Here is a 27484-nt window from a genome sequence, read left to right as displayed (position 1 = left end):
ATAACCTGATGGCTGTGTACTCTGGTAAAATGGGGCAAAGGACAAATTGAAAAGGAATTTTTTCCCTTAATAACTAAAATGAGTATTAAGATCACAGAAGTGTTTGAAATGTCTGGATAAAGTGTTTGGACAAAACGCTTTTTGTTTTTCTCCTGTTAATCTGTTTGTCTTTGGTAAAGTGTTTGGATAAAACCCTGGTATCTTGAAATCCTGGTCGGGTCTATTTCTGATTTGGCTGTGTATCGTCAGCAGCTTGTACATAGCAGGGGTTTAATACGATCTACACCGCCTATGCACGCACCAGTCATGCAATCCACAATTAGGGACAACATCGTGCCTATATTGTGCAGTAGGAGACCCACCAGCTACAAATATATCAAAATTCCTAGCATTTTTTGACTACCATCTTTCTGTTGCCTTCTGCTGGGGAAAACAAAGAAGAAAGGAAGAGGCTTCAGTATTCAAATACTGCCAGATCAGCTGTGAACTCGCAGAGTGGTCACCCTAGGAATAGGAGGAAATGGGTACGAAGACAGGCGGTCTTTGAGGTTATCAGAACCCCCAGCAAAAGGCGCGGCTACTTCCTGAGCCACACCGGAACCTTTGGGGGGGCTCTATGGGTTCCAGAGGGAACGGCTTAGGAACAGGACTACTTCCGCTGCTGAAGAGAAGAGAGGGGTGGGGAGGAAATAGCTCAAGGATCTGCATCCTGCTTGCGCTTGCGGCGGCTGAGGAGCAGGCAAAGAGGGGGCGGCGGGTAGAGGAGGCTGAGGGGGCGGCGGCAGAGGAGAAGAAAGTGACTGAGCCGGTAAGTTAGCCGCCTTAGAGCAGGGGACAGTGGACAGCGCCAGGGGTTTGCTTTGCAAATCTTGTTCTAAGTTGCTGAGCTGTTCGGTGGGGTAGGGGGCCGTGCTCGACCGCCTCCTGTCAGTCCGTGCGGAGAAGGGGCTCTTGGGCCGCTGGGGCTGGGCCTCGCGGGGCACTAGACTGCGCGGAGCTGGCTGACAGCCCTACCCCGGAGCCCGGGGAGCACTGGGGTTCTCACCCTGGACAGCTTCCCTAGGCAAGGGCTGCAGTTCAGTGGGAAGGAAATGGGTACTGTGCGTCCCATTTAACTCTCGGGACCTAACGAGGTCTTGCCAAGTGGGTGGTGGACATTGTTTCGGGCACTGAGGGAAGGGCTTGTAGGGAGAATGTTAGTCTGGAACCAGACTCTGCCTTGTTTGTGCTGCCCGGCAGTCGGAAGCGGAGTTGTTTTTAAAGGCAAATGCCGCCCCCTGCTTCTGTCACTTCTGGACAAGTTAAAGCTTCAGATCCGTTGTTAAACCTGCCCGATCTATCACGTCAGTACTGCTGTGGATATCTGGTAAATGTTCTGTAGGTATACTTGATGGTGAGATCAGAGTTAAATGTCTTAAAGCACTTCTTGAAGAGAGACAGGACTAACCTAGCAATCAGGACTGTATAGCGCACTTTCCCTCTCTTTCCCTTACAATCGTTTTAGCATTCCGTATCCATATCCAGAGTAAGGATAGTCATCTTAAAGACATTAAATAAAAGTTATGTTATGAATTAAGACTTGTGGTATAATATAAAATTCTTCATCATCGAACGAAATGATTATATAGAGATTGTTACTGGAAAGATCAGAAATAGTTTTTTATTAAGTTACTGCTTTTCTGTTGTCTTAGGTTCGGCTTTAGAGTGTGGTGAAGGGTACGTTTCATGGTGCATGGAAGGAAAGCCAATGCGCAGGTAGGCTTTTAAGAAGAAAACCTTCGGTTTCACTGATTGAAATTCAGCACTTAATAATTCAGGACTTCATTTAATTTTTTTTTTTAAGTTTTCAAACTTCACCAAATTCTGCTTGGAACTAGTGATAATTGTTCTAAAGTAAATAATAACTATTACCAGGAATTAATCACTTTTGAAATAAGGGTCCGGTATAGTACTTAAATTTCTAAAGGGCATTCTGAATTTTATGTAGTTACTAACATTTAAATTTCGCTTTTTGCATGGTAATTTTTGTGATAAATAATTGTTAAGTATAATATGATAGTATATGGGTTCATTAGTCTTCAATTACCTATAGAATGTAAAAGGTTCTGTTGCCATAGAAGAAGAATTTGTAACACACTGTAATGTATATCTAATTATGGTTTTGGCTATTTCATTGATGATCAATAATACATTTGTTCTGTGAAGTAAAATAGCTGCATTGCAGGAAAGATTGTTGAAGGACTAAAAAAAGTATTGGACATAATAACTTAGCCCATAGAAAAATAGGAGAGAGTGTAAGAAAATATAGACAATTATAAGCCCCCCCAATTCTAGAATTTAGTAGTGTTTTTTCTTAATCTTTTCTAACAAATAGATCTAGAGTCCTTATCAAAACAAAATCAGCCTAGTTCTATTTCTTTGTTCTTTAAACTCATTTTACATTTATTGAACTGTATGTAATCATTTGTTATTTAACATCAAAGAGAAACAACTCTGGCAGACCCTTTTAAGAGAAGAAACATTTCATTATGGGGATATGACTTATGACTTAGAACCAGGAGCAAGAACCGGAATATCTTTTTCCAAATCTGTTACTGATTTTTTGATTGACCTTGAGCTATTCACCTTCTCCGTGCCCCGATTTACTTTTCTAATGTATCTGACCAGGATATTGGGAACTAATGGATGCTTGCAAGTACTTTGAGATCTCCAGATGAAAAGATGTTATGGATGTAAGAAGTCATTATCTTTTTTGTATCTAACTCCATGTAGGAGTAATATTTGACTGCGAAGTATATGAAGAAATTAACAGCAAATATATTAAATGCCTTACCACTTCATCCTTTATCATGGTTGCATAAACCACTGATTGCTTCTCTTCCTCAGCTGCCATAAATGTCATATCTTATGTAATTGCTAAAATAAGAGCTTATTATTTTTTAAAAAGGGAAGGCACAGCGTGGGAATGTTTTTGGTTTATCAGTAATTTCTGTATAAAATATTCGCTTAATCATTCATACCTACTCTTTTTTTTTTCTTGTTTTATTATATAATACTGCCAGTTATTCAAAATCAAGTTCGGGGGGTGCCTGGGTGGCTCAGTCAGTTAAGCATCTGCCTTGGGCTGGGGTAATTATCTCAGGGTCCTGGGATCAAGCCCCACATTAGGAAAGACAGGACTAACCTGCTCAGCGGGGAGCCTGCTTTTCCCTCTCCCCCCACCCCTCCCCTAGCTCATGCTCACACTCTCTGTCTTTAATAAATAAATAAAATCTTTTTTAAAAAAAATCAAGTTGGGGAATTCTGGTGGCATTAACTGTTAAACTATAGCTCTTTCTTCATCACCATCACATGGCCAGAGCCCAGACTACCATTGCCCTCTGATTTAATTTTACTTTGCTTATATTAAGTCACTTTTCCTTGTTGGGCTGTTATTTTGCTGCTGTAGCCCAGAAGGCAGTCTCTGTGAAGTAATGTTGGTTTTACACTTAGCTACTATTGGACAAGCTTTGAATGAGAAGTAACTATATATTAAGATCTTTTGAATACATGTTCATTCTCCCTACTAGGATGTAAGCTCTTTGAGTCTCATATGGTCTTCCATATGTTTGTACCCTGGCACCTAATGATTACTGAATAGTAGTTTAAATGACTACACAGTATCTGCAGTCTTCTCCCCTGAGGGCAACCTGCCAAAAAATATGAACAAGAGGAAGATTGAAAACTATCGTTAACGGTATTGTAATGCTTAATTATAAAGTTTTATGAAATTAGTTGACATCTTATTAGTAAAGCTTCATTGCATTCATTTATTTAACCAGTCATTATGTGTACAGATAGAAAATTTGAAAGATACAGTAAGATTTTCAGTGAAAAATAAGTCTCCCAATGCTGACCCCAGCTCCCAGATCTCCTCTTTATAGGCCACCACTATAAACAGTTTCTTACCCATTTTTCATAGATACTATAATGCATATACAGTTATATATAGAATATCTCTCTTTGTGGAAACACTAATGTCAGTATATATGCACATTCTTCTGTATCTTTCTTTTTTCACTTTCCACATTATTTTGTAGATGGTGACAAATACATATAGACCCCCATATTCTTTTTAATGGTTACATAGTATTTCATTGTCTGTAGGTGCAATGGTTAACTAGTCCTTTTCAGAGACATTTGAGTTATTTTGCTGTTACAACCAGTTCTGCAGTGTCTGTCCTTATCGTGGTTTTTGCCCAATTGTGTATGTATAGAATAAATTCTTAGATATAGAGCTGCCCAAAAAGTATATGTGTTTTTAAATTTTGGTAGATATTGAAAGATTTCCTTTCTGAGAGATTATTCCAATCTGTATTCTCACCAAAAAAATGTACCTGTTTCCCAAGATGTTATTTTTTTACCATTTATTTTCATTTAGAGATATTAAAATGTTTTTCAATGTAGTTATTTCCTCTTTCCTTAAATAGAAACAGGAAACTGAGCCTGATTTTATTAGGAATTAGTTTATTCATTTACCAAACATTTATGCAGTACTTGTTATATGCCTGTATACTGCATATGTACAGATGAAGAGATGGAAAGACATGTAAATAGACATCATGATGCAATATGAACAGAATTTTAATAGATATGTAAACATAGAGAAAGGAACTTCTGCTCTGTAGAGATGAGAGTGTCACAGCGATGGCGTTATTTGAGCTGGATCTTCTAGAAAGCATAAGGTTTTGCTTTAAAGTCAAGAATGTACTTTAAAAGATAAGAATTTAGGGGCGCCTGGGTGGCGCAGTCGTTAAGTGTCTGCCTTCGGCTCAGGGCGGGATCCCAGCGTTGTGGGATCGAGCCCCACATCAGGCTCCTCTGCTGAGAGCCTGCTTCTTCCTCTCCCACTCCCCCTGCTTGTGTTCCCTCTCTCGCTGGCTCTCTCTCTCTCTGTCAAATAAATAATCTTAAAAAATAAAATAAAATAAAAGATAAGAATTTAAAGAAGGAAGTTAATTAAAGACACCCTAAACAGAAGGAACAGCGTGTGCCCCCCCCCAAAAGACACCAAGATCTGCAAGTATGTGACATGAATGGAGTGGCAGATATATCTGAAGTGTAGAGTATGTGGAGGCAAAAACGTGGAAACAGGGAAGAAAAATCATAGAAAATCAGGCTGCAACCATGGGAAAGGGTTTGGCTTTATCCTGTAGGTATTTAATTTTTATTTAATTAATTTTATTTTATTTATATTGTTTATTTTAATAATTAATCAATTTTATTTTTATTGTATATATCATATAATTTTAATAATTTTAATATCTAATAATTTATTAAATTTCTTTATTTTATATAATGAATATAATTTATTAAATTATTTATTTATAAATAATTTAATTAGTATTATACAGATCAGATTTGTTCTTGGGGCTGATATTTGGGAAGATAGGGCATGGACTAGAAGGAGGGAAGCAATGATGGCAAAGAAACTAATCTAAAGGAGTTGTGATAGTTTAGATGAAACCTGACAAGAACTGGAAGTAGATCTATGGCAGTGGAGAAGGGGGTGGACTTGAGAGTTGTGTAATAGTAACATCAGAAGGATTTGGTGAATATAGAGTAAGGAAAAGGTAATGCTATAAATGACTCTAAAGATTTCGGCTTGGGAAACCAGGTGCTGCCATGATTAAATCAAAAATATGGGAAGAGGAACAAACAGGTTTCACTAAGCCAAGAATAGTTTCTCTTTCATGCACTTCAAGATTATTATGGCTACGAAAGAGCCAAATAGAGATACCAGCATGTAATTGGAATATGGGTTTGGGGCAGGAGAGAGCAGTTTGGGCTGGAAATTTAAAAAAAGAAGAAATTTTGCATCAGCAGTACACAGAAGGTTCTTGAAGTTGTAGGCTTGAATGAAAGTAGAACAGAAAACATGCCAAGGACAGAACCTCAGAGAATACCAGTGGTGTTTAAGGTGAGGCCTAAGAAAAAAAGCCAGTAAAGACTCTAAAATACATAAGAAGCTTAACGTTGTTTGGGTCTTGTTTTATTTCATTGTATCTAGAGTTTTTATTGATAGTTTTCACTCATGGTGAAGATTAGTTGAGCTCCTTGAGTTCAACCTCAAATAACAACAACAACAACAAAATCCCATTCAGATCTCATATCTTCTTTTTTTAAGATTTTGTTTATTTATTTGAGAGAGAGGGAGAGAGCACAGAGGGAGAGTAATAGGGAGAAGCAGACTGTCTGCTGAGTTAGAAGCCCAACATAGGGCTCGATCCCAGGTCCCTGAGATCATGACTCTGAGCCGAAGGCAGATGCTTAACCAACTGAGCCACCCAGGTGCCCCCAGATCTCATATCTTTAGAATTTCCTATTTAGTCTAAAATGTATGTTTAAAAACAGTGGCATAAGATATACCTGCTGATTTGACTCTCCCTTGGTGTGGCATGGACTGTAGGTTGGCTTGAAGAACACCTCTTCCTCCTTTCCTTTACTATATAGAAACAAGAAAATGAAATATTATGCTTAGTATTGTCATCTTTGCATTTTGGGATGGCTGTATGACACAGTGCTGCCAATAAAATGTCAGCAGAAGCTGCTAAGAGGTATTCTAGGAAAGCTTTTGCTTTACTGACATAAAGGGAGACTAGCTTGCTTGCATGTTCTTCTTCCTTAATCTTGCCTTGATTGGGGGACCCAGGCACCCAATACTGACAGTCATTTTATCCAATAAGCATTGATTAAGGGGTTAACAGCCTGGCTGTCTGGTATGGAACCAGGTATAGGAGAATGTAGTGCTAGTGGGTGCCCTTCTAGTAAGCAGAGCTGGCACTTTGAGATGTTATTTCTGTGTTAAGGATTCATATATTCATATCTGTAGCTCTCTCTATTCAAGTGTGTTTAGGACTTTAAATGATGGTCAGTTCAGCTGAATCCTTTCTTTTTTTTTTTAAGAGAAGGCTGTTAATTTCCAAATTAAAACAAAATTTTTGAAGTATAAAAGGAGAGATGTTCATTTAGGTAGGGAGCACAATTCCAGGGTAAGAAAGGATTCTGCAGGTTTTTGGACTAGAAGATAGAACTTGATTATGAATGCTTTAGAAGTAGAGACTGTGTTTTCTAAACTTTTTATTGTCTTTAATTTCAAATTATATTAGCCACTTGCAGAAGATGGCTTTTTCCTCAGTTAAGAATATTGCCTTTGGAATGGAAGATCTAAGGAATATGTGACAGGATAGCCCTGAAATTTGAAGGTGACTTACACATTTTGGGTGGGTGGAAATGTTATTTACTTAGGGGGGTACCAAAATTTGTAACATTCCTTTGATAAACATGAAGTATATTTAAGATATCTGATTTGTTCTTTGGTTTACCTGCACAGGATTTGGTTTTTCTACTATTACTTTCGGAGATACCAATATTCATGGAAATTACCCGTCCTTTTACCTAGCCCATATTTCCTAAATTCTTGTAACTTTGACCTTCATTTACTTTGGCAGTTCATTCCTACTCTCACTGAGAACAACTCTGTCTCTGAAATCATAAATTCTCATAACTTTTTTCCTAAACATAACCTCTGGAATGCCCATTCCATCAGTTCTTTGATATAGTCACAAACAACGTGCCTTTGGCCCTTCTGTTTTCACATAGTTCACTTCTGCAACCACTTCAACCATTTTCTAGCCATCACTCAACTCCCTAGATTGTCTGTGGCATTTCCCAACTCTTTGATTAGTGCAAGCGTTTATATTCCCCGATTTGGATTGTTGATTACTGCTGGATGAAACCAGCCATGGGATATTTGTGCTATTCTGATCAGAGTCTGTAATATTATTTGAGCCAACATTGTTCTCCAGCAGTAATTCTGAAGGTCCCTGGGTAATGCTTACTCATTCCCAACATCAGCTGTGTCACATCTTCACCCATTCTCGTGATCCTGTCACTGCTCCTCTCACTGGCAGCAACTTCACAGAAAAAAATAGGGGCCATCAGGTATGAACTTTTCCAAGCTCCTGATGCCTTCTTAACACAAAATAAATGTATCCATTTCCACCTTATTTTCCTGCCCCATTCCCTTCCTCTAATCTCTTATGTAAGCCCTTCTACGTTTTGTCTAAGAGTCATGCCTCTGTATTTTGGTTCCATACACTTCCACTCTTCAAGGATCTCACTCCATTATTTATTCTTTCCCTTTTATATATATATATTTTAAGATTTTATTTATTTATTTGACAGAAAGACAGCCAGCGAGAGAGGGAACACAAGCAGGGGGAATGGGAGAGGAAGAAGCAGGCTCCCAGTGGGGGAGCCCGATGCGGGACTCGATCCCAGGACTCCGGGATCACGCCCTGAGCCAAAGGCAGGAGCTTAACAACTGAGCCACCCAGGCGCCCTGCTTTCCCTTTTATGTTTTTAAGTTTCTCCCTCCTTCTCGTTCTTCACATCAGTATATATCATTTTCCAGTCGTCCTTAACTTCAAACTGACATAGTCCTGGATGTCTTTTCTTTTCAGAGGCAAGCTTTATTCTAGAAATATTCCATACTCGCTGTCACTTTCTTTACCTTCATTGACCACTGCCATTGAATACCTCGAGTTTTATTGAAACCTTAGGGATAATGAAGTTTTTTGGCCATTCATCATTTTCTTACTGGCTCTCCCTCCTTAGATCACAACCTGCCACCATTTTTATCAGTCCCCCTTTCCTTTCCCTTCTCTCTTTCTTCTAAATTACTGTTACTTTATTATACTGAGCAGTTTAGTCTCTTTGTTACAGTCCTGGTTTCTCTAGAAGAGGTTAAAAAAAACAAAATCTTATATCTTTAGGTAGTTCATATAAATGTGGGGCACAGCTTCACATAAGACAAAGAGTGGTGGGGACTGTGGTGAACTAAGAGTACAAGCCCTCCTAATGATACTCAAATTCAATTTCAGTTTCTTTTTTTTTTTTTTTTAAGATTTTATTTATTTATTTGACAGAGAGAGACAGCCAGCGAGAGAGGGAACACAGCAGGGGGAGTGGGAGAGGAAGAAGCAGGCTCCCAGCAGAGGAGCCCGATGTGGGGCTCGATCCCAGAACACTGGGATCACGCCCTGAGCCTAAGGCAGATGCTTAACGACTGCGCCACCCAGGCGCCCCTCAATTTCAGTTTCAATCTCAGAACAAACAAACCAAAATCGGCAGGCAAAATCCTTCTGATGGACTTTTATCATTCCAGGGGCCCTCACCTTGCCTTTTATAATTTAAAGGTCTAAATATTTGTTTTCTCAAAAGCACCATCTGTCTCTGTAAATGTTGTTCTTTTTCCCAGAATGTAAAAGAACAGTAATTGAAAATTTTTAATAGCAGTTTTTTTTCTTCTCTCCATATGTAGAGATTGAAATGTAGTAATTATAGTTTCTTAAACTGATTCCATAATATCTGATGCCTGCCTTACAGAATTTTTTAGATTTATTGACATTTTGGTAAATGTTAATCCTTCTTGTTTTATTTGATTTTGTATGTTTGATAATGATGCTTTTATTTTTTTCCCCCCTTTATACCTGCATTTTGAATTATTGATTTCTCCACTCTGTTATTTCCCTTCACCTTAGGTCAATACATTCTTTTTGTAAAAACTGACTTCCACTGAAAAAGAAATTTTATTTTATTAGTCAGATTCTATTAGCCAATTATTAGTCAAACTTTAATGTGTGTTAAAATGACCTACTTGCTAAATGCAGATTCTAGAGTCATACCACCAGAGATTCTGATTCTCTAGTACCTCAGGAGCCTGCATTTTTTTTAATCAAACACCCCTGTATATCTGGTGTCAGAGAAACACAATATTTGAAAAGTTAATGTAACAGCCTAATAGGAATTGGGCAATCAGTGAATAACAGTATCTTCTCATATTTTCACTTCATTTGAAAGAAAAGCCACAAATTCAAGCCATAATTTTTAAATCTATCAATACCATGTTTAGAAAATCTGATAATAATGGAGGAAGACCCTCTAGATACAAGAGTATTTGGCCAGTCAAAGCAAGGGGAAATTTCTATATTCAAATTTAGGATATGTGGCTGATTTTACTGTTTCTCATTTTAACTACCATGTTTTTGGTACCAGAATGTTTTGGACTGAAAGTCCCGACTCAAACTGGTTTAATCAACATGGAACCCTTTTATTTACATAACAAGAAGGCCAGAGGTAGAGTGGGTTCCAAGGTTGGTTGATGCAGTGGCTTAATAATAGCATCTTGGACTCAAGTTCTGTCTCTTCAGTGTAGCTTGTGCAGTATCAGCTTTATCCTAACCTAAAATTGATCTTCCATCCCACTACCACCTACCAATGTAGAATGCTACATTCTTCCTTGTTAATGCCTTGCAGAAGAAACTCCCTAAATCATGAAATATGTCTGTTCCTATAGTTTGATGACCAGCTGAGGTAAGAGCATGCCATCAGCTGATTGATTTGAGAAAATTAAGGATTCATCCTTAAAAGCTGGGAACATGGTCATCTTCCTCTGAAGCACATGGCTAGTAGAGGAACAAAATCAAGGTTATGTTTAAGTTTGAGAAAATTGACAGTAAAATATATTAGTAGAATTCATCTTGAGGGGCGCCTGGGTGGTGCAGTCGTTAAGTGTCTGCCTTGGGCTCAGGGCGTGATCCCAGCGTTCTGGGATTGAGCCCTACATCGGGCTCTTCTGGGAGCCTGCTTCTTCCTCTCCCACTCCCCCTGCTTGTGTTACCTCTCTCGCTGGCTGTCTCTGCCAAATAAATAAATAAAATCTTTAAAAAAAAAAAAAAAAAGAATTCATCTTGAAGTTATGCTTTTCATCAGTGTTAAAAGAATAAAAAATCTGCTAAAGTTATTAGCAGATCTTATACCCTTTGGTTTTAGAAAGACTGATTCTTTCCCAGAATTGACAGAGTCATTTTGTGGAAAAGGCAGAAGCTCTGTTTGGGCTCCCTAGTTTGCTAACTGTGAATGGAGTCCAGAGTAATCCTTTCACTTGGCTCATTCAACCTTAAAATACATGCAGATTAATCTTGCAAACTAAGTTAATAAAAATGTTATTTGGGTTCAGTTTCCTTTTGTCTGTATTTGTAATATCATTAGTTCAGTATTGGAATAGAGAGCCACAGATTGAAAAAACAAATAATTTGAGATCTTCTAGTTTTTCTAGATGAATTTTTACTTGAACAATAAAGCTTACTGCCTTAAGGTTTAATTAAAACCTTTTGTAGCGTTCTCTCCTGGGGAGCAATTGACACCTCAATTTACCATCCCACCCCCCCCCAGGGTCTTTAGAATATTTATTCCATCAGACTCCAAACAAAGAAGTTGTGAATATAGATGTGACAAGGTGTGAACACAGTCTATTTCTAGGACCCTTATTATAACTTCCCTTCAGAAGGTGCCCAGAAAAATGTACCAAAAAAAACCCCCACTTTTCTGCAGTTAGAATCCTGTGGATGTAATGAGAATAATGGAGGATATGCACTTAAGTTTTTAAAAGTACACATTTACAAAAACAAATAGCAGAACCATTGGAGAAATAATTTAGTGTATAGAATTAAATATGGCTTCTAGAATTAAATACTACTTCTCAGGACATCTAAAATGAGGTACTCCTTAAAATCTCAGCCTACCAGTAATCCCTCTTCTCATTTCTTCTCACTCTCCTAAAAGGGCAACATAGTCCAGCCATGTGGCAGTGTGCTTGCTTTTTTTCTCCCATCTAAGAATAACAACCACATAAATCAGATTGCCAGAGTCATTTCTATTTCAAATACTCAATCCAGTTGCCCAAGACAGTTTGGGATAATAAAGCACTGACTTTGAAGTCAGAGGACCTACATTCAGACAAATCCCAACACTGTCACTCCTTACATGGTAAGTGTAATTATCCCTACATTACAAATAATGAACCTGAGGGTCAGAGAAGTTAAGTAATTTGCCTGAGATTGTACCTAATAAATGATGAAGGTAAGGTTTGAACCTGGCTACAAGTTTCCCTGGCTACAAATCTGGTTTCAAAAGAATTAGACAAAACTTCGGGGCTTATAGTCTATTTTGTCAGGAAGAAAAGCTGAATTCATTTAATAACAATTTAATGAACACTAAATCCAGGTATTGAGGTATAGCAGTGAGCAAAAAAAAAAAAAAAAAAAAAAAAAAGGCCTTGTTCTCATGGATCTTATATTCTAGTTGGGGGAGAAAGCCAATATATTATGTCAGTAGGTAATATATTTATAAAGAAAAATTAAATAAAGGGTATAGAGTGGTAGGAATTAAGAGATGCTATTTTATATAACATCATATTGGGGAGGAGGAATTACCTCTGCCCTTCAAGATCCTTCTAGCTAGACTTAGAATCAAATTAACAATGAGACAGATTAACAGGAGGAAGTCAAATTTAATAGCCTACTTTGGGGAAATCCTCACAGACATGGAAATTCCTAAGATAGGCAACGAGATACTTATATGAGCTAAGGAGAGGGGTAGGGTCTGAGGGTACAAAGAGGAGAAAGACCATTAGCAGAAGGGAAAGGTGTTTGGAAAACAAAGCTGCCCTATTTATGTAGATAAGTTTCTTAGGTAAAGAGAAATCTCTGTTACCAGCTCTCTTCCTGGTAAAGCAGACAGTTGAGGAGGAGGTAAAGAGCTTTTTCTAAGTCTGCTGGGTTTGGATTGCTTTTAACTCAAAATAATGTTCATGCCAAGGTAGCCCATCTTGGGGTGGCCTGCCTTTGGCCCCTACAGTGCTCTGGTAAGTTGACATTGGAGCAGAGATCTGAAAGAAATGAGGGAGTGAACTCCATAGTTATTTGGGGGAAGAACCTTTCAGAAGGAAGGGATAAGGCTCTGAAGCAAGAGAAGTCTTGGCATGTCCCAGAAAATAGCAAGGAAGTCTGTGTGACTAGAGAACAATGGGCAAGAGGAAAGCAGTAGGAGATAAATTCAGAGAGTTAGCCAGAGGAAGAGCCATGTAGATGTTGGTAAGCCTTATATGCTTTGTTTTTTACTATGAGTGTTTAAAGCATTTGGAGCAGAGGAGTGGCAAAATCTGACTTTTTTTTAAAGATTTTATTTATTTATTTGAGAGAGAGCGTGCGCACACAAGGGTAGGGGAAGGGCAGGGGAGAGGAGGAGGGAAAGGGAGGGGAAAAGAATGTCAAGCAGACTCTGCACTGAGCGTGAAGCCCAACGCAGGGTGGGGTCCCATGACCTGAGCCAAAACCAAGAGTCTGACGGTTAACTAACTGAGCCACCCAGGTGCCCCATAATCTGACTTTTCTCAAGGATCACTTAGGTTGTTTAGAGAGGAGAATATAAATTGGCAAAGGTAGAAGCAAGAAGGCCATTTATGAGACTATTATAATACAAAACAGAGTGAAAAGAGACTGAATTAGGGTGGGGCTGGCGAAGATGTAGAGAAATAGTTGTAATCTTGATATTATTTGGAGGTAGAATGACAGGATTTGCTGGTGGATTGGATTTGAGGGTATGTGGAAAGGAAGGGGCTCCAAGAAGAATGAAATTGCTTTTTATTAATCTGAGGAAGGCTAGGTAGAGAATCGAGGACTCCATTCTAGATATATCATTGAGATCTGTTTAGTTTATGTGTAAGAGACATTCATATGGATCCAAACTGAGAACTTCTCCGGGCAGGAGATAAGGCTCTTAGTCATTCACATATGGTTGATGGGAACCATGAGATTAGATGAGCACCCCTAAGAATGTGTATAGAGAGCAGAGAGGATAGAATTTTAGAGAATGTCCACATTTAAGAATTTTTTGCAAGTTTGCAAACCAGACCTCTGATAAGAGTTTATAGATTAGCCATTGTTTAAAAATCAGAATCTATACTAATACAGTCATAATGGCACATTTTTTTTTTTGCTATGGTATACTTTTAAATGAAAAAGTAGATATGTAGAAATTAACTTCCGTATATTGTACATGGGCAAAATAAAAAATTGTTTATATCTGAGTTTAATAGTACTATCTTTATGTACATAATTATGGTTACAACAAAACCATTTTCATTTCAGCGTGCAATGTCAATATTAAAATAGGAATTTTTGAATTTATCATGTCTTTAATGGTGGTTCTTTTTTAGTAGAAGCTTGATTTTACCACTGTCAACCATGTGATTTATTCTTTCAGCATCTACTATGTACAAGGCATCTTTAAGCACAGTGGTTAAAGCTTCCTTGATTGTTTATGTGGGTGGTAAAAATTATTCTTTAACTGCTTAGTTTTTTTAAGTCTTTAAATTGTCAAGCATAAACAGTGCTATTTCTACCAGATGTCAGGAATTATGAACATTTAGTATTCTAGAATACAGAATCACCTGTGGGCTAAGGCCAAGCATAGAAAGATTGAATTATAAGTACTTTGGAAAAACAGGTTGCTGTTGGAAAAAGAAACAACTGTCTGCTTTGCTTTCAGGCTGTGCCTTTGTAATGTAAATGTAATTTCTTTTTCCCAAAATGTCCTTTTTCTATTCTTCTTCCCAGGGGACTCTTTCAACACAGCTGTTACGTTATACTGTAGTTCTTGTAAGTGGTACAGCTTTAGGCGTAGTAAACTGATACTGTTCCTTGCAGGCCAGATGTTAGACTATCTCAATATCGTCATAGATGATTAAGTCTGTGAGACTCACATGCGGCTGACCTAAAACCCAGTAATCAGAATGTTGGAGCCACCTATCCCCCTTTTAAATAACATGATATCTTTGGAAGAATTATTCATCAGAAGACTGCTTAATGAATATAGAATCAGAAACAAATGTAATGATCTGGACCATGGGTATAGGATATTTCACTTAAGTTCCAGAATAACCCAATTTAATATTCCTACTTTACAACAAAAATACATAACCTTGTAGTAACCTTGTAGCTTATACCAGTTAGATCTAGAATCTTTCTGGTATAAACAAATACTTTATTGATTTTTGCCTTCCTGACCACAATTCGTATCCTGGTTGCCCTCTTTCTGGTTATTCATGTATCTCCCCTTCTCAGTAGTTAGGTTCTCTGATCGCCTCTTTCTGTTCCTTTGAATTTTTCTCAGTTCAAGCAAAATGCTTTGTAAATTATATGCAATTAGTAAATAATTGTTTAAAAAAATAATTACCATTTTAGAGGGGCATAGATTCTCTTTTCGCTGCATGTCAGTAGATGCAGTGTGGTGATTATGCAGATCCAAATATCTTCATTACGTTTGTCAATTCAAGATTGTGGCATTTATCTGGCAAGTTAACCCCTGAATTTCTGAAATACAAACATAATATGTAAACTTTGCTTCTCTTATGTATTATCTGGAATAAATTTTTAAAAGGTAATAAGCCTTTGACTGTATTTTATTAGAAATGTTTAAAGATAATTAAGAAAATTTCTTAGACTATCCCAGTATTTTTTAGCTGGAAGAGACTTAGGTTCAATTTTCTTATGCTGTTTTCCTCAAGCTTAACATTGATTTTGTAGGCCTCTTACCAAGTTAGTTGATTCTTCTGATAGTTCACTGGTGAAGTTCTTTATGATGACTGGGCCAAATTATCTGCATTTATTGCAACTTCCTGGGCTTTTAAAAAAAGAGTTGTACAGAAATTTGGGTGTCCATAAGGGAAAAAAACTGAAAATCTTATTTTGAATTATTAAATAATTCTGCAACTTCCTTCTCTCCCCAACTCAGCAGTCACATCATTCCCAGTTATTAAATATTCTCAGTGCCCCAGGAGATAGTTGTGGTTTATCCAGGAGCATCAGGAGACCTGCTCTGCTACAGAAAGGAAAGCTTCATGATTTTAGCACGTCACCTAACCAAATCAGTTTCTTCATCTGTTAAAGGGAAGTATTATGCTAAATGACCTGATCATCCATTCTGTTTCAAATCTCAGTCTCCATTCTTCAAGCTAGGTAACAGATTATGCCAAGCAAGGAAGGATGGTTTTCATATTTAAAGACTTCTGGAGAACATTAACATGTAAAATTTACTAACACATATATACCCTGATCCTGTGATGCAATGTGTATCAAATTTGAGAAATTTACAGAGCTGCCACCCTTTTTTTTTCAGGTCCCTTTTTAAAGGAAAATAGTTATTACAGCCTCTCAGGAGTGTGTCCTGTAGTACCATTAGGGTAACATGTACTTAAATGTGTAAGAAATGCCCAATTTACAGACTTCCAGAGTCTTTGTATAAAAGTAGCTTCCCAAGCTCAGCCATCACCCCACCCAAAAGCCACCAAAAACAACAGCAGCAGCAAATCCTAGATCACTCCCAAAATGACACATATTCTTTTCCTCCTCCTTGTACCTCTTGGCCCTTTTGTCTTGGGACTTCAAAACTCAGGTCAGAATTCTGTGTCAGTGGCTTTTAAACTTATTTGATATCATACAGCCTGCAAAGGGACCTGATTATACTAATGTATATGAATTTAAATGTTTATAGAACACATAGTTGAAACATATTGAACTAAAAGGAATGTACGCCAATATTTTTTCTTTTCTTATATTTCATTTTTTTAGTGCTGCTTGTGACACACTGAATTGATTTTACAACTAAACCTAGCCCCCATTTACAGCACTCTTGCTAAAGAAAAATACAAACCTTCAGTCAACATAAAATTAAACTTTTAGAAAAGTATTTATTTGTAAAGTGAGGAGTGTCTATTTATGGACCTATACATTTCTTTTGTAATCATAGTAAACCTTTATTGATTCTGACTGATTTGGCAGGAACAACTGGACGTATGTAGTACTTTGGTGGGGGGGGGGGGCAGAGGGAGAAGGGGAGAGAGAATCTTAAGCAGGCTCCATGCCCAGCACAGAGTCCAGTGCGGAGCTTTGATCTCACAACCTTGAGATCATGACCTGAGCCGAAATCAAGAGTCGGATGCTTAACTGACTGAGCCACCCACATGCCCGCGATGTGTGTAGTACTTTTAAACGAATGAGGCTTCTTGTCAGATTTAATATCTCTAGCCCCAAATTAATCTAACAAAATCTTTGTCTAGGCTTATAAGAGTCCTAAATAAAAAAATATTTCACCTGCCATCTTCTTTACCACTTTTTAGTTCATAAACTATGAGGAAAAGATTTCTAAGTAAAGATAAACTTCAATCCAGACTTGGTGGATTATCATTAAATTTATGTAAATATTAATTGAAGTATATCAACTCAGATTTGATTTCTTTTAATTTGATTTCTAATATGGATAATCATAACCACCTTATCTGAAAGGAATATAGGTAGTTCTATTACTAGGATAGCTACAATTTAAAATTGTTAACATGTAGCAAGCCCTGAGCTGAACGCTGTTAGGTACATTATCTCCTTTAATCTTTGCCATATGGGGTAGGTACTTACCCATTTTAGAGCTAAGGAAGCTGGGGATTAGGAAGGATAAGTAACTTGTCCAGTAATTGTCAGCTACTGGCATTTCAACCCAGGTCCATCTGTTACACAGCGTGCTTTGAAACTTTATGCTAGCTAATGACAGAGTAGCCATAGTACCCAAGTGTCAGAGCTGTTAAGACTTGGGGAGAAAAATAAAAGAAATCTTAATTTAAGGTATGGTAAAATATTTTGAGACATCTATGGTTGGACTAAAACTTATGCAGAGAAGAGAATTTTAACTCATTTCTCCCTGCGAGTGGCTTCTAAAATATTTGGCTTGATTTTTTCCCCTTTTTTACAAACTAATGTGATTACATGGTTATTTACTATATTTCCTTGCTTATAAGACCCATAACTCATTTAATAACTTTTTAGAAGTGTAAATATTGCATTAAAGGTATGTAAAGCTTTTATTAGCTGATGGTCTAACATGTATTTATCCATATAATCAATACTTAAGTTTTCTTCAATATCACAAAGTTTGATTCTAAGCTTTCCTCTCATTCACAGACCAAAGAATGTCCTGAATTATGTCTGGCCATCAGCAATTATCTGTAGCATCCCAGCAACACACTAGTTTTTGTAACCCGGGCTTGTGGTTTGTTTGTTTGGTTTTTTTTAGTTTAGTTTGTTTTTTACTTAACACCATTGTGATAGCCTGTATAAACTATGAAAACTAGGCATCTTAGAATAAAGGAAATATAGTACTATATATAAAGTTAATTTGGGGGGCCCTGGCCTCATTTTTCTAATCTTTTCATGCAGCATGAGCTATAATATTTTATAGCTTTTGTGCTGAACTGGAGAGAAGGTTAAAGTATTATATGATGATGAGAAATAAACATTTCTGTGTTTTAGAAAAATAAGAATTATCAATATTTTGGTTAAACCAGATTAAGGAATTAAAGTCTATAGGTCTGTTTTGTGCAGAGAGAATAATTTACAAGTGCTTTTCATAACTTTTTATTAATATATTACAGGCAGTTATTAAAGATGTGGTCCAAGACAGTCTAGTCTGAGTACTTCTGAGATGAAAAAAGAATTGTCCTTTATTTTGTGGGAGTACATAATGAAAGTGCTCTGATTTGGGATTAATGTTTGTTCTTCAGAAGACTTTAAGGAAGTTTATGAGTTCTAGCATTCTTAGAAAGGAAGCTCTTGGGAGCTTAGTTCTGCCTTTTGATTACCTGCAGGTTTCCCTATCTCTTGACTGTGAACACTTCATGACAAGAGTGAGTTTCTAATAATATTGCCATCATCTTTCTTCCCTTCTTCCCCCATGCCTGTAGGTGTACCAACATTCGACCAGGAGAGACTGGAATGGATGTAACAAGCCGCTGCACCCTTGGAGACCCCAATAAACTGCCAGAAGGGGTTCCCCAACCTGCCCGCATGCCCTATATCTCAGACAAGCACCCTCGACAAACCTTGGAAGTGATTAACCTTCTGAGAAAGCACCGGGAGCTCTGCGATGTGGTGCTAGTTGTGGGCGCTAAGAAGATATATGCCCATCGAGTCATTTTGTCAGCCTGTAGTCCCTACTTCCGAGCTATGTTTACAGGAGAATTGGCAGAGAGCCGTCAGACAGAAGTAGTGATTCGAGACATAGATGAGAGGGCTATGGAACTACTGATTGACTTTGCATATACCTCCCAGATAACTGTGGAAGAGGGCAATGTTCAGACCCTTCTGCCAGCTGCTTGCCTTCTTCAGCTGGCAGAAATACAGGAAGCCTGCTGTGAATTCTTAAAGAGACAATTAGATCCTTCTAATTGCCTGGGCATTCGGGCTTTTGCTGACACACATTCATGTCGTGAGTTGCTAAGAATAGCAGACAAGTTTACTCAACATAACTTTCAAGAGGTGAGTTGTACTTGGTTTGAATGCATTCATAATGCATTGGTCAGGAGAGCAATATGAGTTCATGTTCTGCTAACTAACATGTACCTGTTTGGATATTTACTGCTGATTCTAACTCATAATACCAAAGAAATAAGTTGTTACAAATTCTAAGCCTGGTTTTTATTTTAGAGACCAATTTTATGTTCTGTCAACAAAAGTTAAAGTTTAGGGATTTGATTCTCCCTAGCCATATTAATAAACTAGTTTATAAGTCAGAATACAGTTTATTAATTCATTAGGAGACCAGTGTCTGATAGGATACCTGGTATCAGTCATTTGCATGAAACATTACCTTCCTTATTATATGGATTGTTCAGCAGAATAAATAATCAATCAGCAGTTACTTGGAGAACTAACAATCAGATAAAATGAAGTTACATGTATATGAAAAGAATGTTTCATTAAATCTGTTATTTTTCATTTATTCATTTATTTAATAAATATGTGAAAAGCTGTTTCAGCCACTGTGCTTGGTAAAAAAGTCTGCATATAGTGAACAAGATGCCTTTGAGTGTCTGTTCTCATGGAGGTTACAGTCTAGCAGGGAGGATAGCCATTGAATGCATAATTCCACAAATAATTAATTATAGTTAATAGGTGCTAGAAAGAAGCCTGGATGATTTCACGTATTACAGAGAGATTTAACCTTGGTTCTGGAACAGCCGATTGCAAAATTCTGAGACATGAAAAAGCATAACTAGGTTGGGAAACTGAAAGAAACCCAGTGAGACCCAGAGAGCAAAAGGGAGGGTGTTATTACATAATGATTTTCCAGAAAGAACAGAGCCCCATTACACTGGAGTTAATAGACCATGTTAAGAATTTGAAATTCAATCTTAAGAGCAATAGAAAACCATTTAAGGGCTTTAAGAAAAGACATGGTCCCTTTTGCACTTTAATAGCACTCTTCTCCCCACCACGATAACTTCCAATGGATCAAAGATTTAAAAATACAAAATGAAACCATGAAAATATTAGAAGATGACATGGAGCAATACCTTTTTAATCTTGAATTGAGAAAGGCTCTTCTAATTGACTAACACAGAAGGCAGAAGAAAATATTGATAGATTTGACTACATAAAAATAAAAACAAAACAGTAACAAGATAAAAGTCCAAAACAAAGTGAGAGAGAGGGGGGGTGCCTGGATGGCTCAGTTAATAGAGCATGAAGCTCTTGACCCTCAGGGTTGTGAGTTTGAGCCCCACTTTAGGTGTATAGATTACTTAAAAATAAAATCTTTTAATGCAACTATCCCAGACAATAATCTCTTTAATACAGCAAGAGATGTAATTGGTCAATAACCTAGACCAATGATGTAACCAAAAAGTTGGCAATAAAATTCAGATTGCCCTTAACATATGAAAATCTGCTGCAGGTTGTTCATAAACACAAATTAAAACTATACCAAAGTACTATTTTTCATTTCTTAGATTACAAAATTATAATCTATCCGATTATAAATATCTAGAAGTTTGATTCCACACCCTGTTGACAAGGCCATGGAGACAAGGTAATGGAGCTACATTGCTAGTGTGAATATAAATCGATACAACCTCCTTGAAAGGAAATTTGCACACTTTTTCACACTCCTTGACTCAGCATTCCCATTTCTGGGAATTTGTGCTACAAATGTACTGGAGAAAGGAGCAGTTTGAGGAGATGAGATCATGGGTTTTGTTTTAGATATACTCAATTTGAAACATCTGTAAGATGTCTAAATAGAGATACTGAGCCAGGCCACTGTTTTTGAGCCTTTTATCTTAGAAGTTAGACTGAGATTAAAATTTAGGAGTCGTCAACTCATAATAATGAAACTATGATGGCTTAATCTTTTAAAGACAGGATTTAACCCAGAAACTATAAAAGATTGGTAAATTTGATTGCATAAAAATTTAAACCTTTTTTTATAATAAAAAGGCACCATCAGCAAGGTCAAAAAATCAGTGCCTATGAGATCACCGAGAAGGGAGAGAGAAGAAAAGAGCCTTAAAATTTTTCCAACATTGAAGGTTGGTTAGTGAAAGAGCAACTGGCAGAGGAAACAGGGAATAACTAGAGAAGAGGAAAACCAGGAGTGTGAGATCATGAAATGCAATGGAAGGGATTTTTTTTTTTTTTAAGGATGAGTAAATTATATAGATACAGATATAGATATAGATATACACACACTAGTGTAGCCAGGAAGTTTCCAAAAACTAAGATTAAGGCCATTGGCCTTAAGGATTATTATTAAAACATTACCAACATTTTGGTAGAGAAGGTATAGATCGGTGGAGCTGAAAAGAGTCCAAAAGTTGACATTTAAAGTCAGTGGAGGAAAGTGGAATTATTTAATAAATGTCATTAGGAAAATGGTGATTTGGGGGGAAAAATAAAGATGGAATTCCCAATGGATGAATAATTTAAATCTAAAAACGAAATTCTAAAAGTTCTAGAAGATACCATTAATTGGCTGGTAGTAAAAATGACCTTTCCAACCAGGATACAACTGAGAAGCCATAAAGAAAAATTGATAAATTTGATTGTTTAAAAATTAAGAATTTTTGTTCTTTATAACAACAATAACAACAGTAGCACCATAAACTAAATCAAAAATATCAATGCCAAACTCATACATGGAGCATACATGACAGAAAAAAACAATAATTCCCATAAAAATCATACAAATACAGTGAAAAAAACATGAAAAACACAATAGAAAAATCGGTAAAGGGTATGAATAAGTAATGTGTAAAAAGATATTCAAATATAAATAAACATATGAAAGTTTAATCACCCTTACACATAATTAAAGAAACATACATCAGAACAAGATACCTGTGGTGCCTGGGTGGCTCAGTTAAGCATCTCCCTTTGGCTCAGGTCATGATCCCAGGGTCCTTGGATCCAGCCCTGTGTTGGGCTCCTTGCTCAGCCGGAAGCCTGCTTCTCTCTTTCCCTCTGCCTGCTGTTCGTTCCCCTGCTTGTGCTCTCTCTCTGTCAAATAAATAAATAAAATCTTAAAAAAAAAAAAAAAAAAAAAAGAAGAGCAAGATACTATTGTTAACCTATCAGGTTGGAAAAACAACTTTTTAATTTTATTTGGAAAAAAAATCAAATTTACAAGAAATTATAAGAAAAAAAACCTTCCATATATCCCTTAGCAAGATTACCGTTTGTTAACATTTTGCCACATTTGCTTTACCGTTCTCTATTATATGAAATATTTTTCTCTGAACAATTTGAGAGTATTCCATACATCATATTCCTGTACTCTTGAACATTTCAGTATGTATTTCCTAAGACCAAGGACATTTTTTTTACATAGAATTCTTTTACAACAGTTCATTTATCAAATTCAGGAAATTTAACATTGATTGAAAACATTATTTAATCCATAGTCCCCATTCCAATTTCACCAACTGTCCCAGTTGGTTCTTTATAACAATTTTTTTCCAGTCCAGATTCTAGAGCAGATGATTGCATTGCATTTAGTTGTCATGTTTTTTGAGTTCTAGATAATCTGTAGTAGTTCCCTCCACATTTAAGAGCATAGGCCACTTGTCTGATGTTTCCTCATGGGTAGATTCAAGTTACACATTTTGACAGGAGTACTACGTAAGTGATGCTTTGTCCTTCTCAGTGTATCGCAGAAGTATATGGTATCTATTTGTCCCATTACTGATTATGTTAACTTTGATCACTTGGTTAAGTGGAGTCCCCAGAGTTTCCTATTAAGTTATTATTTCGTAATTAGTAAGAACTTTTACAGAGAGGTGCTTTGAATCCATGTAAATATCCTATTCCTTATCAAGCTTTTACTCAATTTCATTCACATCCATTGTTAATTTCTGCCCAAATTAGTTATTACTATGATGGTTGTAAAATGGTGATTAAAAAAAATTCCCTCTCTTCTATCAACATTCTTCTATAAGGAAGAATTTTCCTCGTTCTGAGTGATTGATTAGCATTATGGACTCATAGACTTTTATTCTAGTTGATGGATTATAGTTCTTAGTTACCATTTATTATTTTGGTGCTTTATAGTCTGATTTATCCTTCCTGTGCTTACTTTTGCAAATTAAGCAGACATATGCATGTTTTTTTATTTCCATTTCTGTCCTACACAAAAGGTAGCATTGTGTATATTCTCTGTTGCACTTTGCCTTCTACTTAATTTATTCCGAAATTCATTCCATATCAGTTCATAGAGATCTTCCTTGTTCTCTCTCCACAGCTGCATTCTTCTCTTTCTGTATACCACAGTTTGTTCAATCAGTTTCCTATATGTGAGCATTTAAATAGTGTTCAGTGTTTTCCCATTACAAATAATGCTGCAATTAATAGCCTGTGTATGGATATTTCAGTGTTGTTGGAGGTTTATTTTCAGGACAAATTCCTAGAAATGGGGCTGCAGGGCTAAAGGTTAACTGCATATGTAATTTTGTTAAATATTACCGAATTCCCTCTATGGGGATGGAACCATTCTGACCATAATATATGAGGGTGACGATCTCTTCATAGCCTCACTAACAGATTATATTGTCAACCTTTTGAATTTTTGCCAGTCTAATAGATGAGAAGTGGAATCTTGGTGTGGTTTTAATTTACATTTCTCTTTACATAAAATGAAGTTGAATATCTTTCAGATGTTTAGGGGACCTTTTTTATATAATTTTTATTATTGTTTATTATTATCTTCTGCCCATTTTTCTTTTTTTTTTTTTTTTAAGATTTTTTATTTATTTATGTGACAGAGAGACAGCCAGCGAGAGAGGGAACACAGCAGGGGAGTGAGAGAGAGGAAGAAGCAGGCTCCCAGCGGAGGAGCCCGATGTGGGACTCGATCCTGGAACGCCGGGATCACGCCCTGAGCCGAAGGCAGACGCTTTTAACGACTGCGCTACCCAGGCGCTCCTCTGCCCATTTTTCTATTCAGTTTTTTAAATATTTTTTCTCCTCAATGTTTTAAAGTTGAGACTCTCTATATTAACAGTGATAGCCTTCGGTCTGTGATGCATGTTACTCATTTTCCCAGTTTGCATTTGCCTTTCAACTCTGCTTATGGTATTTTTGGTTATGCAAAAGGTTTTGGGTTTGTTTGTTTTTTTTATATTGTCAAATGTATAAATCTTTTACTTTATTGCATCTGGGTTTTGTGGCCGAGTTTGAAGTCTTCCCCTTTCCTCAGGTTAAAAAGGATTTCACCCATATTTTTTCTAGTATATATATGGTCTCTCCGAGTTTATCTTATGTAGGGTGTGAAATACTTACTATTATTATGTAAATATCTGTCTAGTCCCAATACCCTTTATTTAATAGTCTCTTTTTGCCCCCAATGATTTGAGATAACAGCTTTATTATATACTGAATTTCTGTGTGTGCTGGCTTCTAGATCTTCCAGTGTAGGCCATACAGCACTACCACACTGTTTTCTCCATTGTTTTAATAATTGAGGCTTTGTAGTAAATTTTAATACATAGTAGGGTTATTAATACCCCTCCTATATAACTCTCTTTTTCAGTGTTTTCCTTTCTTGCATGTTTATTTTTCCAAATGAACTTAAAATCACGTTATCTAGCTCTAAGAAAAAACCTTGGTGTATTTATTGGGATCATATTAATTTGTAAGTTAAGAACAGTCGTTTTTATGATGTTGAGTTCTGTTAAAAAATGAGAAATGTCTTTCTTTTTCTTCAGTTCTATATTTTTATCTCTCAGGAATGTTTTATAGTTTTCTTCATTTAAGTTTTGTACATTTCTTCTGAAGCTTAGTGTATTTTTTTTGTTGCTTTTGTAGTTTTTTCCCCCTTCATGACAGCTTCTAACCAATTGCCATTAATGTATATGAAAGCTACCTTACTGAACTTTTTTATTCTTCGAGTTATTTTTGCCATTGATTCTTTAGAGTATTCTGAACATCCTATCATGTCATCTGCATATCAGTAGTTTTATTTCTTCTCCAGTTGTTAATCCCTTTAACTTTTTTTTCTCTAGTTGCTTGGGTTAATATTTCTAGTAAAATGTTAAATAGTAATGGAAATATTGGACATAGTTTGTTTCTAGCATTAGTAGGAATGACTTTGGTGTTTTCCCATTAACTGATATGCTGTTTTTAGGATTGAAGTATGACTATTTTATCATATTAAGGAAGTATCCATGTAAAACAATTCCTGTTTTCTTGGATGCTTAGGAATGGTATTGAATTTTGTCAAGGATTTTCTCAGTATTTATGGAGGTACTCATATGAATTTTCTCCTTAAACCCATTATTATTATGAATTACATAAATGAGGTCCTAAAATTAAAGCATCTTTGCATTCTACGTACACACATTTTGGTCATGGTGTACCGTCAATGTGATGTTGGAATCTATTCACTAATATTTTACATAGTGTTTTTATATTGCTATTCAGAAGTGATGGTAGTCTTTAATTTTCTTGTGCTGTCTTTATCAGGTTAGATATACATGTTATACTTCATGAACATGACTTAGAAGTTTTCCTGCATGTTCTGTGCTTTGAAACAATTTATACAACATTGAGACTATGTCCTTTCTGAAATGTTGGTAGAATTTCTCTGTGAAACTGTCTAGGCTTGGTGCTTTTTTGTGAAGTAGTTTATTGATAATTTTCTCTATTCTACGAAATTTCCCTAGGATCAGTTTTGGTAGACTATATTTCCCTAGAAAATTACCAATTTTATCTACGTTTTCAAGTTTATTTGTATAGAGGTGTAAAGTAATTTCTTTTAACTTTTAAATTTCTGCATCAGTGGTTATTTGCCCCTTGATTTTTTTTTTTTTTTTGAGAGAGTGCATATGAGTGGGGGGGGAGCAAAGGAGGGGTGCATGGGCCAGGCAGAGGAAGAAGGAGAGAAAGAATCTTAAGCAGGCTGTATGACCAGTGCGGAGCCCAACTCGGGTCTTGATCTCACCACCCTGAGATCATGACCTGAGTTAAAACCAGATGCTCAACCAACTGAGCCATCAAGGCGTCCCTTACCCCTTAATATTTTGCATTTTGTATATGTGTGCTTTCAGTGTTTCTTAACTTGAGAAAGGTAGCTAGTGGTATGTCTATTTTGTTTTTGTTTTTCCAAAGAATCAGTATTTAGATCTATTATTTAGTAGTATTTAGTATTAGTATTTAGATCTATTAATTAGATCTACAGTTTTTTGCTGTTTCATTACATTCTGGTTTTACCTTCATTACTTTCTTCTTCGTGTTCTCTTTTGACTTGCTGTGTTCTTTTTCTGCGTGTTTGATTTGAGAATTTGATTTGTTTTCATTCTTTTACATTAACTACTATGAGTGTTTAAAGCCATAGTTTTCCTTTGATCATTGTTTTAAATGTACTTATAGATTCTTATCTTTATTGCTAAATTGTTGTTTTACAGTAATTCTGTTTATATTTCGCTTTACCAAGAACTATTAATAGCAAAATTTTAAATTTTTAGGTGGAAGGAGTTTTTGTATTTTTTTAATTTTGTTTTTAATTTCTAGTTTTAGTGCATTGTAGTCAGTGTTTGTAATATTTCTACTTCATGAAATTTACTGACTTTTTTAGTCATGTAATATATGATCAATTTTTCTGACTCTTCCATATGTGCATGGAAAGGAAGTATATTTTCTTGTCCCTATTCTCATAGTATAGTATTTGATATATATGCATAAAGTCTATCTTATTAATTATATTACTTAGCTCTTTTATATTATTTTGTCCACAGAGCTGTGTGTTAAAGTCTGTTATTTTTGGTGTGTTTCTATTTCTCCTTGCATCATCTGTGGTTTGTAGGTGGTCACTATGTTGCTTAATGCATATATAATCACAATTCTGTATCTTAATTACAGATTGTGACTTTTAGCTTTATAAAGTATCCTCCTTTGTCAGATATAATTCATTTGTCGTCTTAATTCTACTTTGATACCTGGCTTTCAATTCTTGTTTTCTTTTGTCTCCACCTGCCTGATTCATCTTTGCGCATTTGCCCTTTACTTGTAGCCTTTTTGCATCATGATGTTTTAGGTATTTTTCTTGAATTTGCATAGAATTAAGTTTTACTTTGTGAGCCAGTTTGAAAATCTTTTTCTTTAAATAGGCAGTTAAAGCCCGTTTGTATCTGTTGCCATGACTGATATGTTTGCACTCGACTCCATCATACTATATTTTTATAAAAGGTATTTAATATAGTTATATTTATTCTATTTCTTTTTCT

At 36.3% G+C, this 27484-nt stretch overlaps 1 protein-coding gene across 1 annotated transcript in view; it reads left to right on the top strand.

The window, feature by feature from the left end:
• Positions 1–685: 685 nt before the first annotated feature.
• KLHL20 (kelch like family member 20) overlaps positions 686–27484 on the top strand; it is a 59358-nt gene continuing 32559 nt past the window's right edge. The window contains exons 1-3 of the mRNA XM_045811345.2: positions 686–808; positions 1692–1755; positions 18674–19247. Coding sequence (XP_045667301.1) covers positions 1733–1755; positions 18674–19247 — 597 coding nt within the window. The 5' untranslated portion in view covers positions 686–808; positions 1692–1732. The remainder of the gene's footprint in view (positions 809–1691; positions 1756–18673; positions 19248–27484) is intronic.

This window comes from Ursus americanus, chromosome 2 (assembly GCF_024610735.1).
Source record: "Ursus americanus isolate L20-20 chromosome 2, mUrsAme1.1.p, whole genome shotgun sequence".
Lineage (NCBI taxonomy): Eukaryota > Metazoa > Chordata > Mammalia > Carnivora > Ursidae > Ursus > Ursus americanus.
The sequence above is the reverse complement of the archived record's forward strand: the minus strand, read 5'-3'. Positions and strand labels throughout refer to the sequence as shown.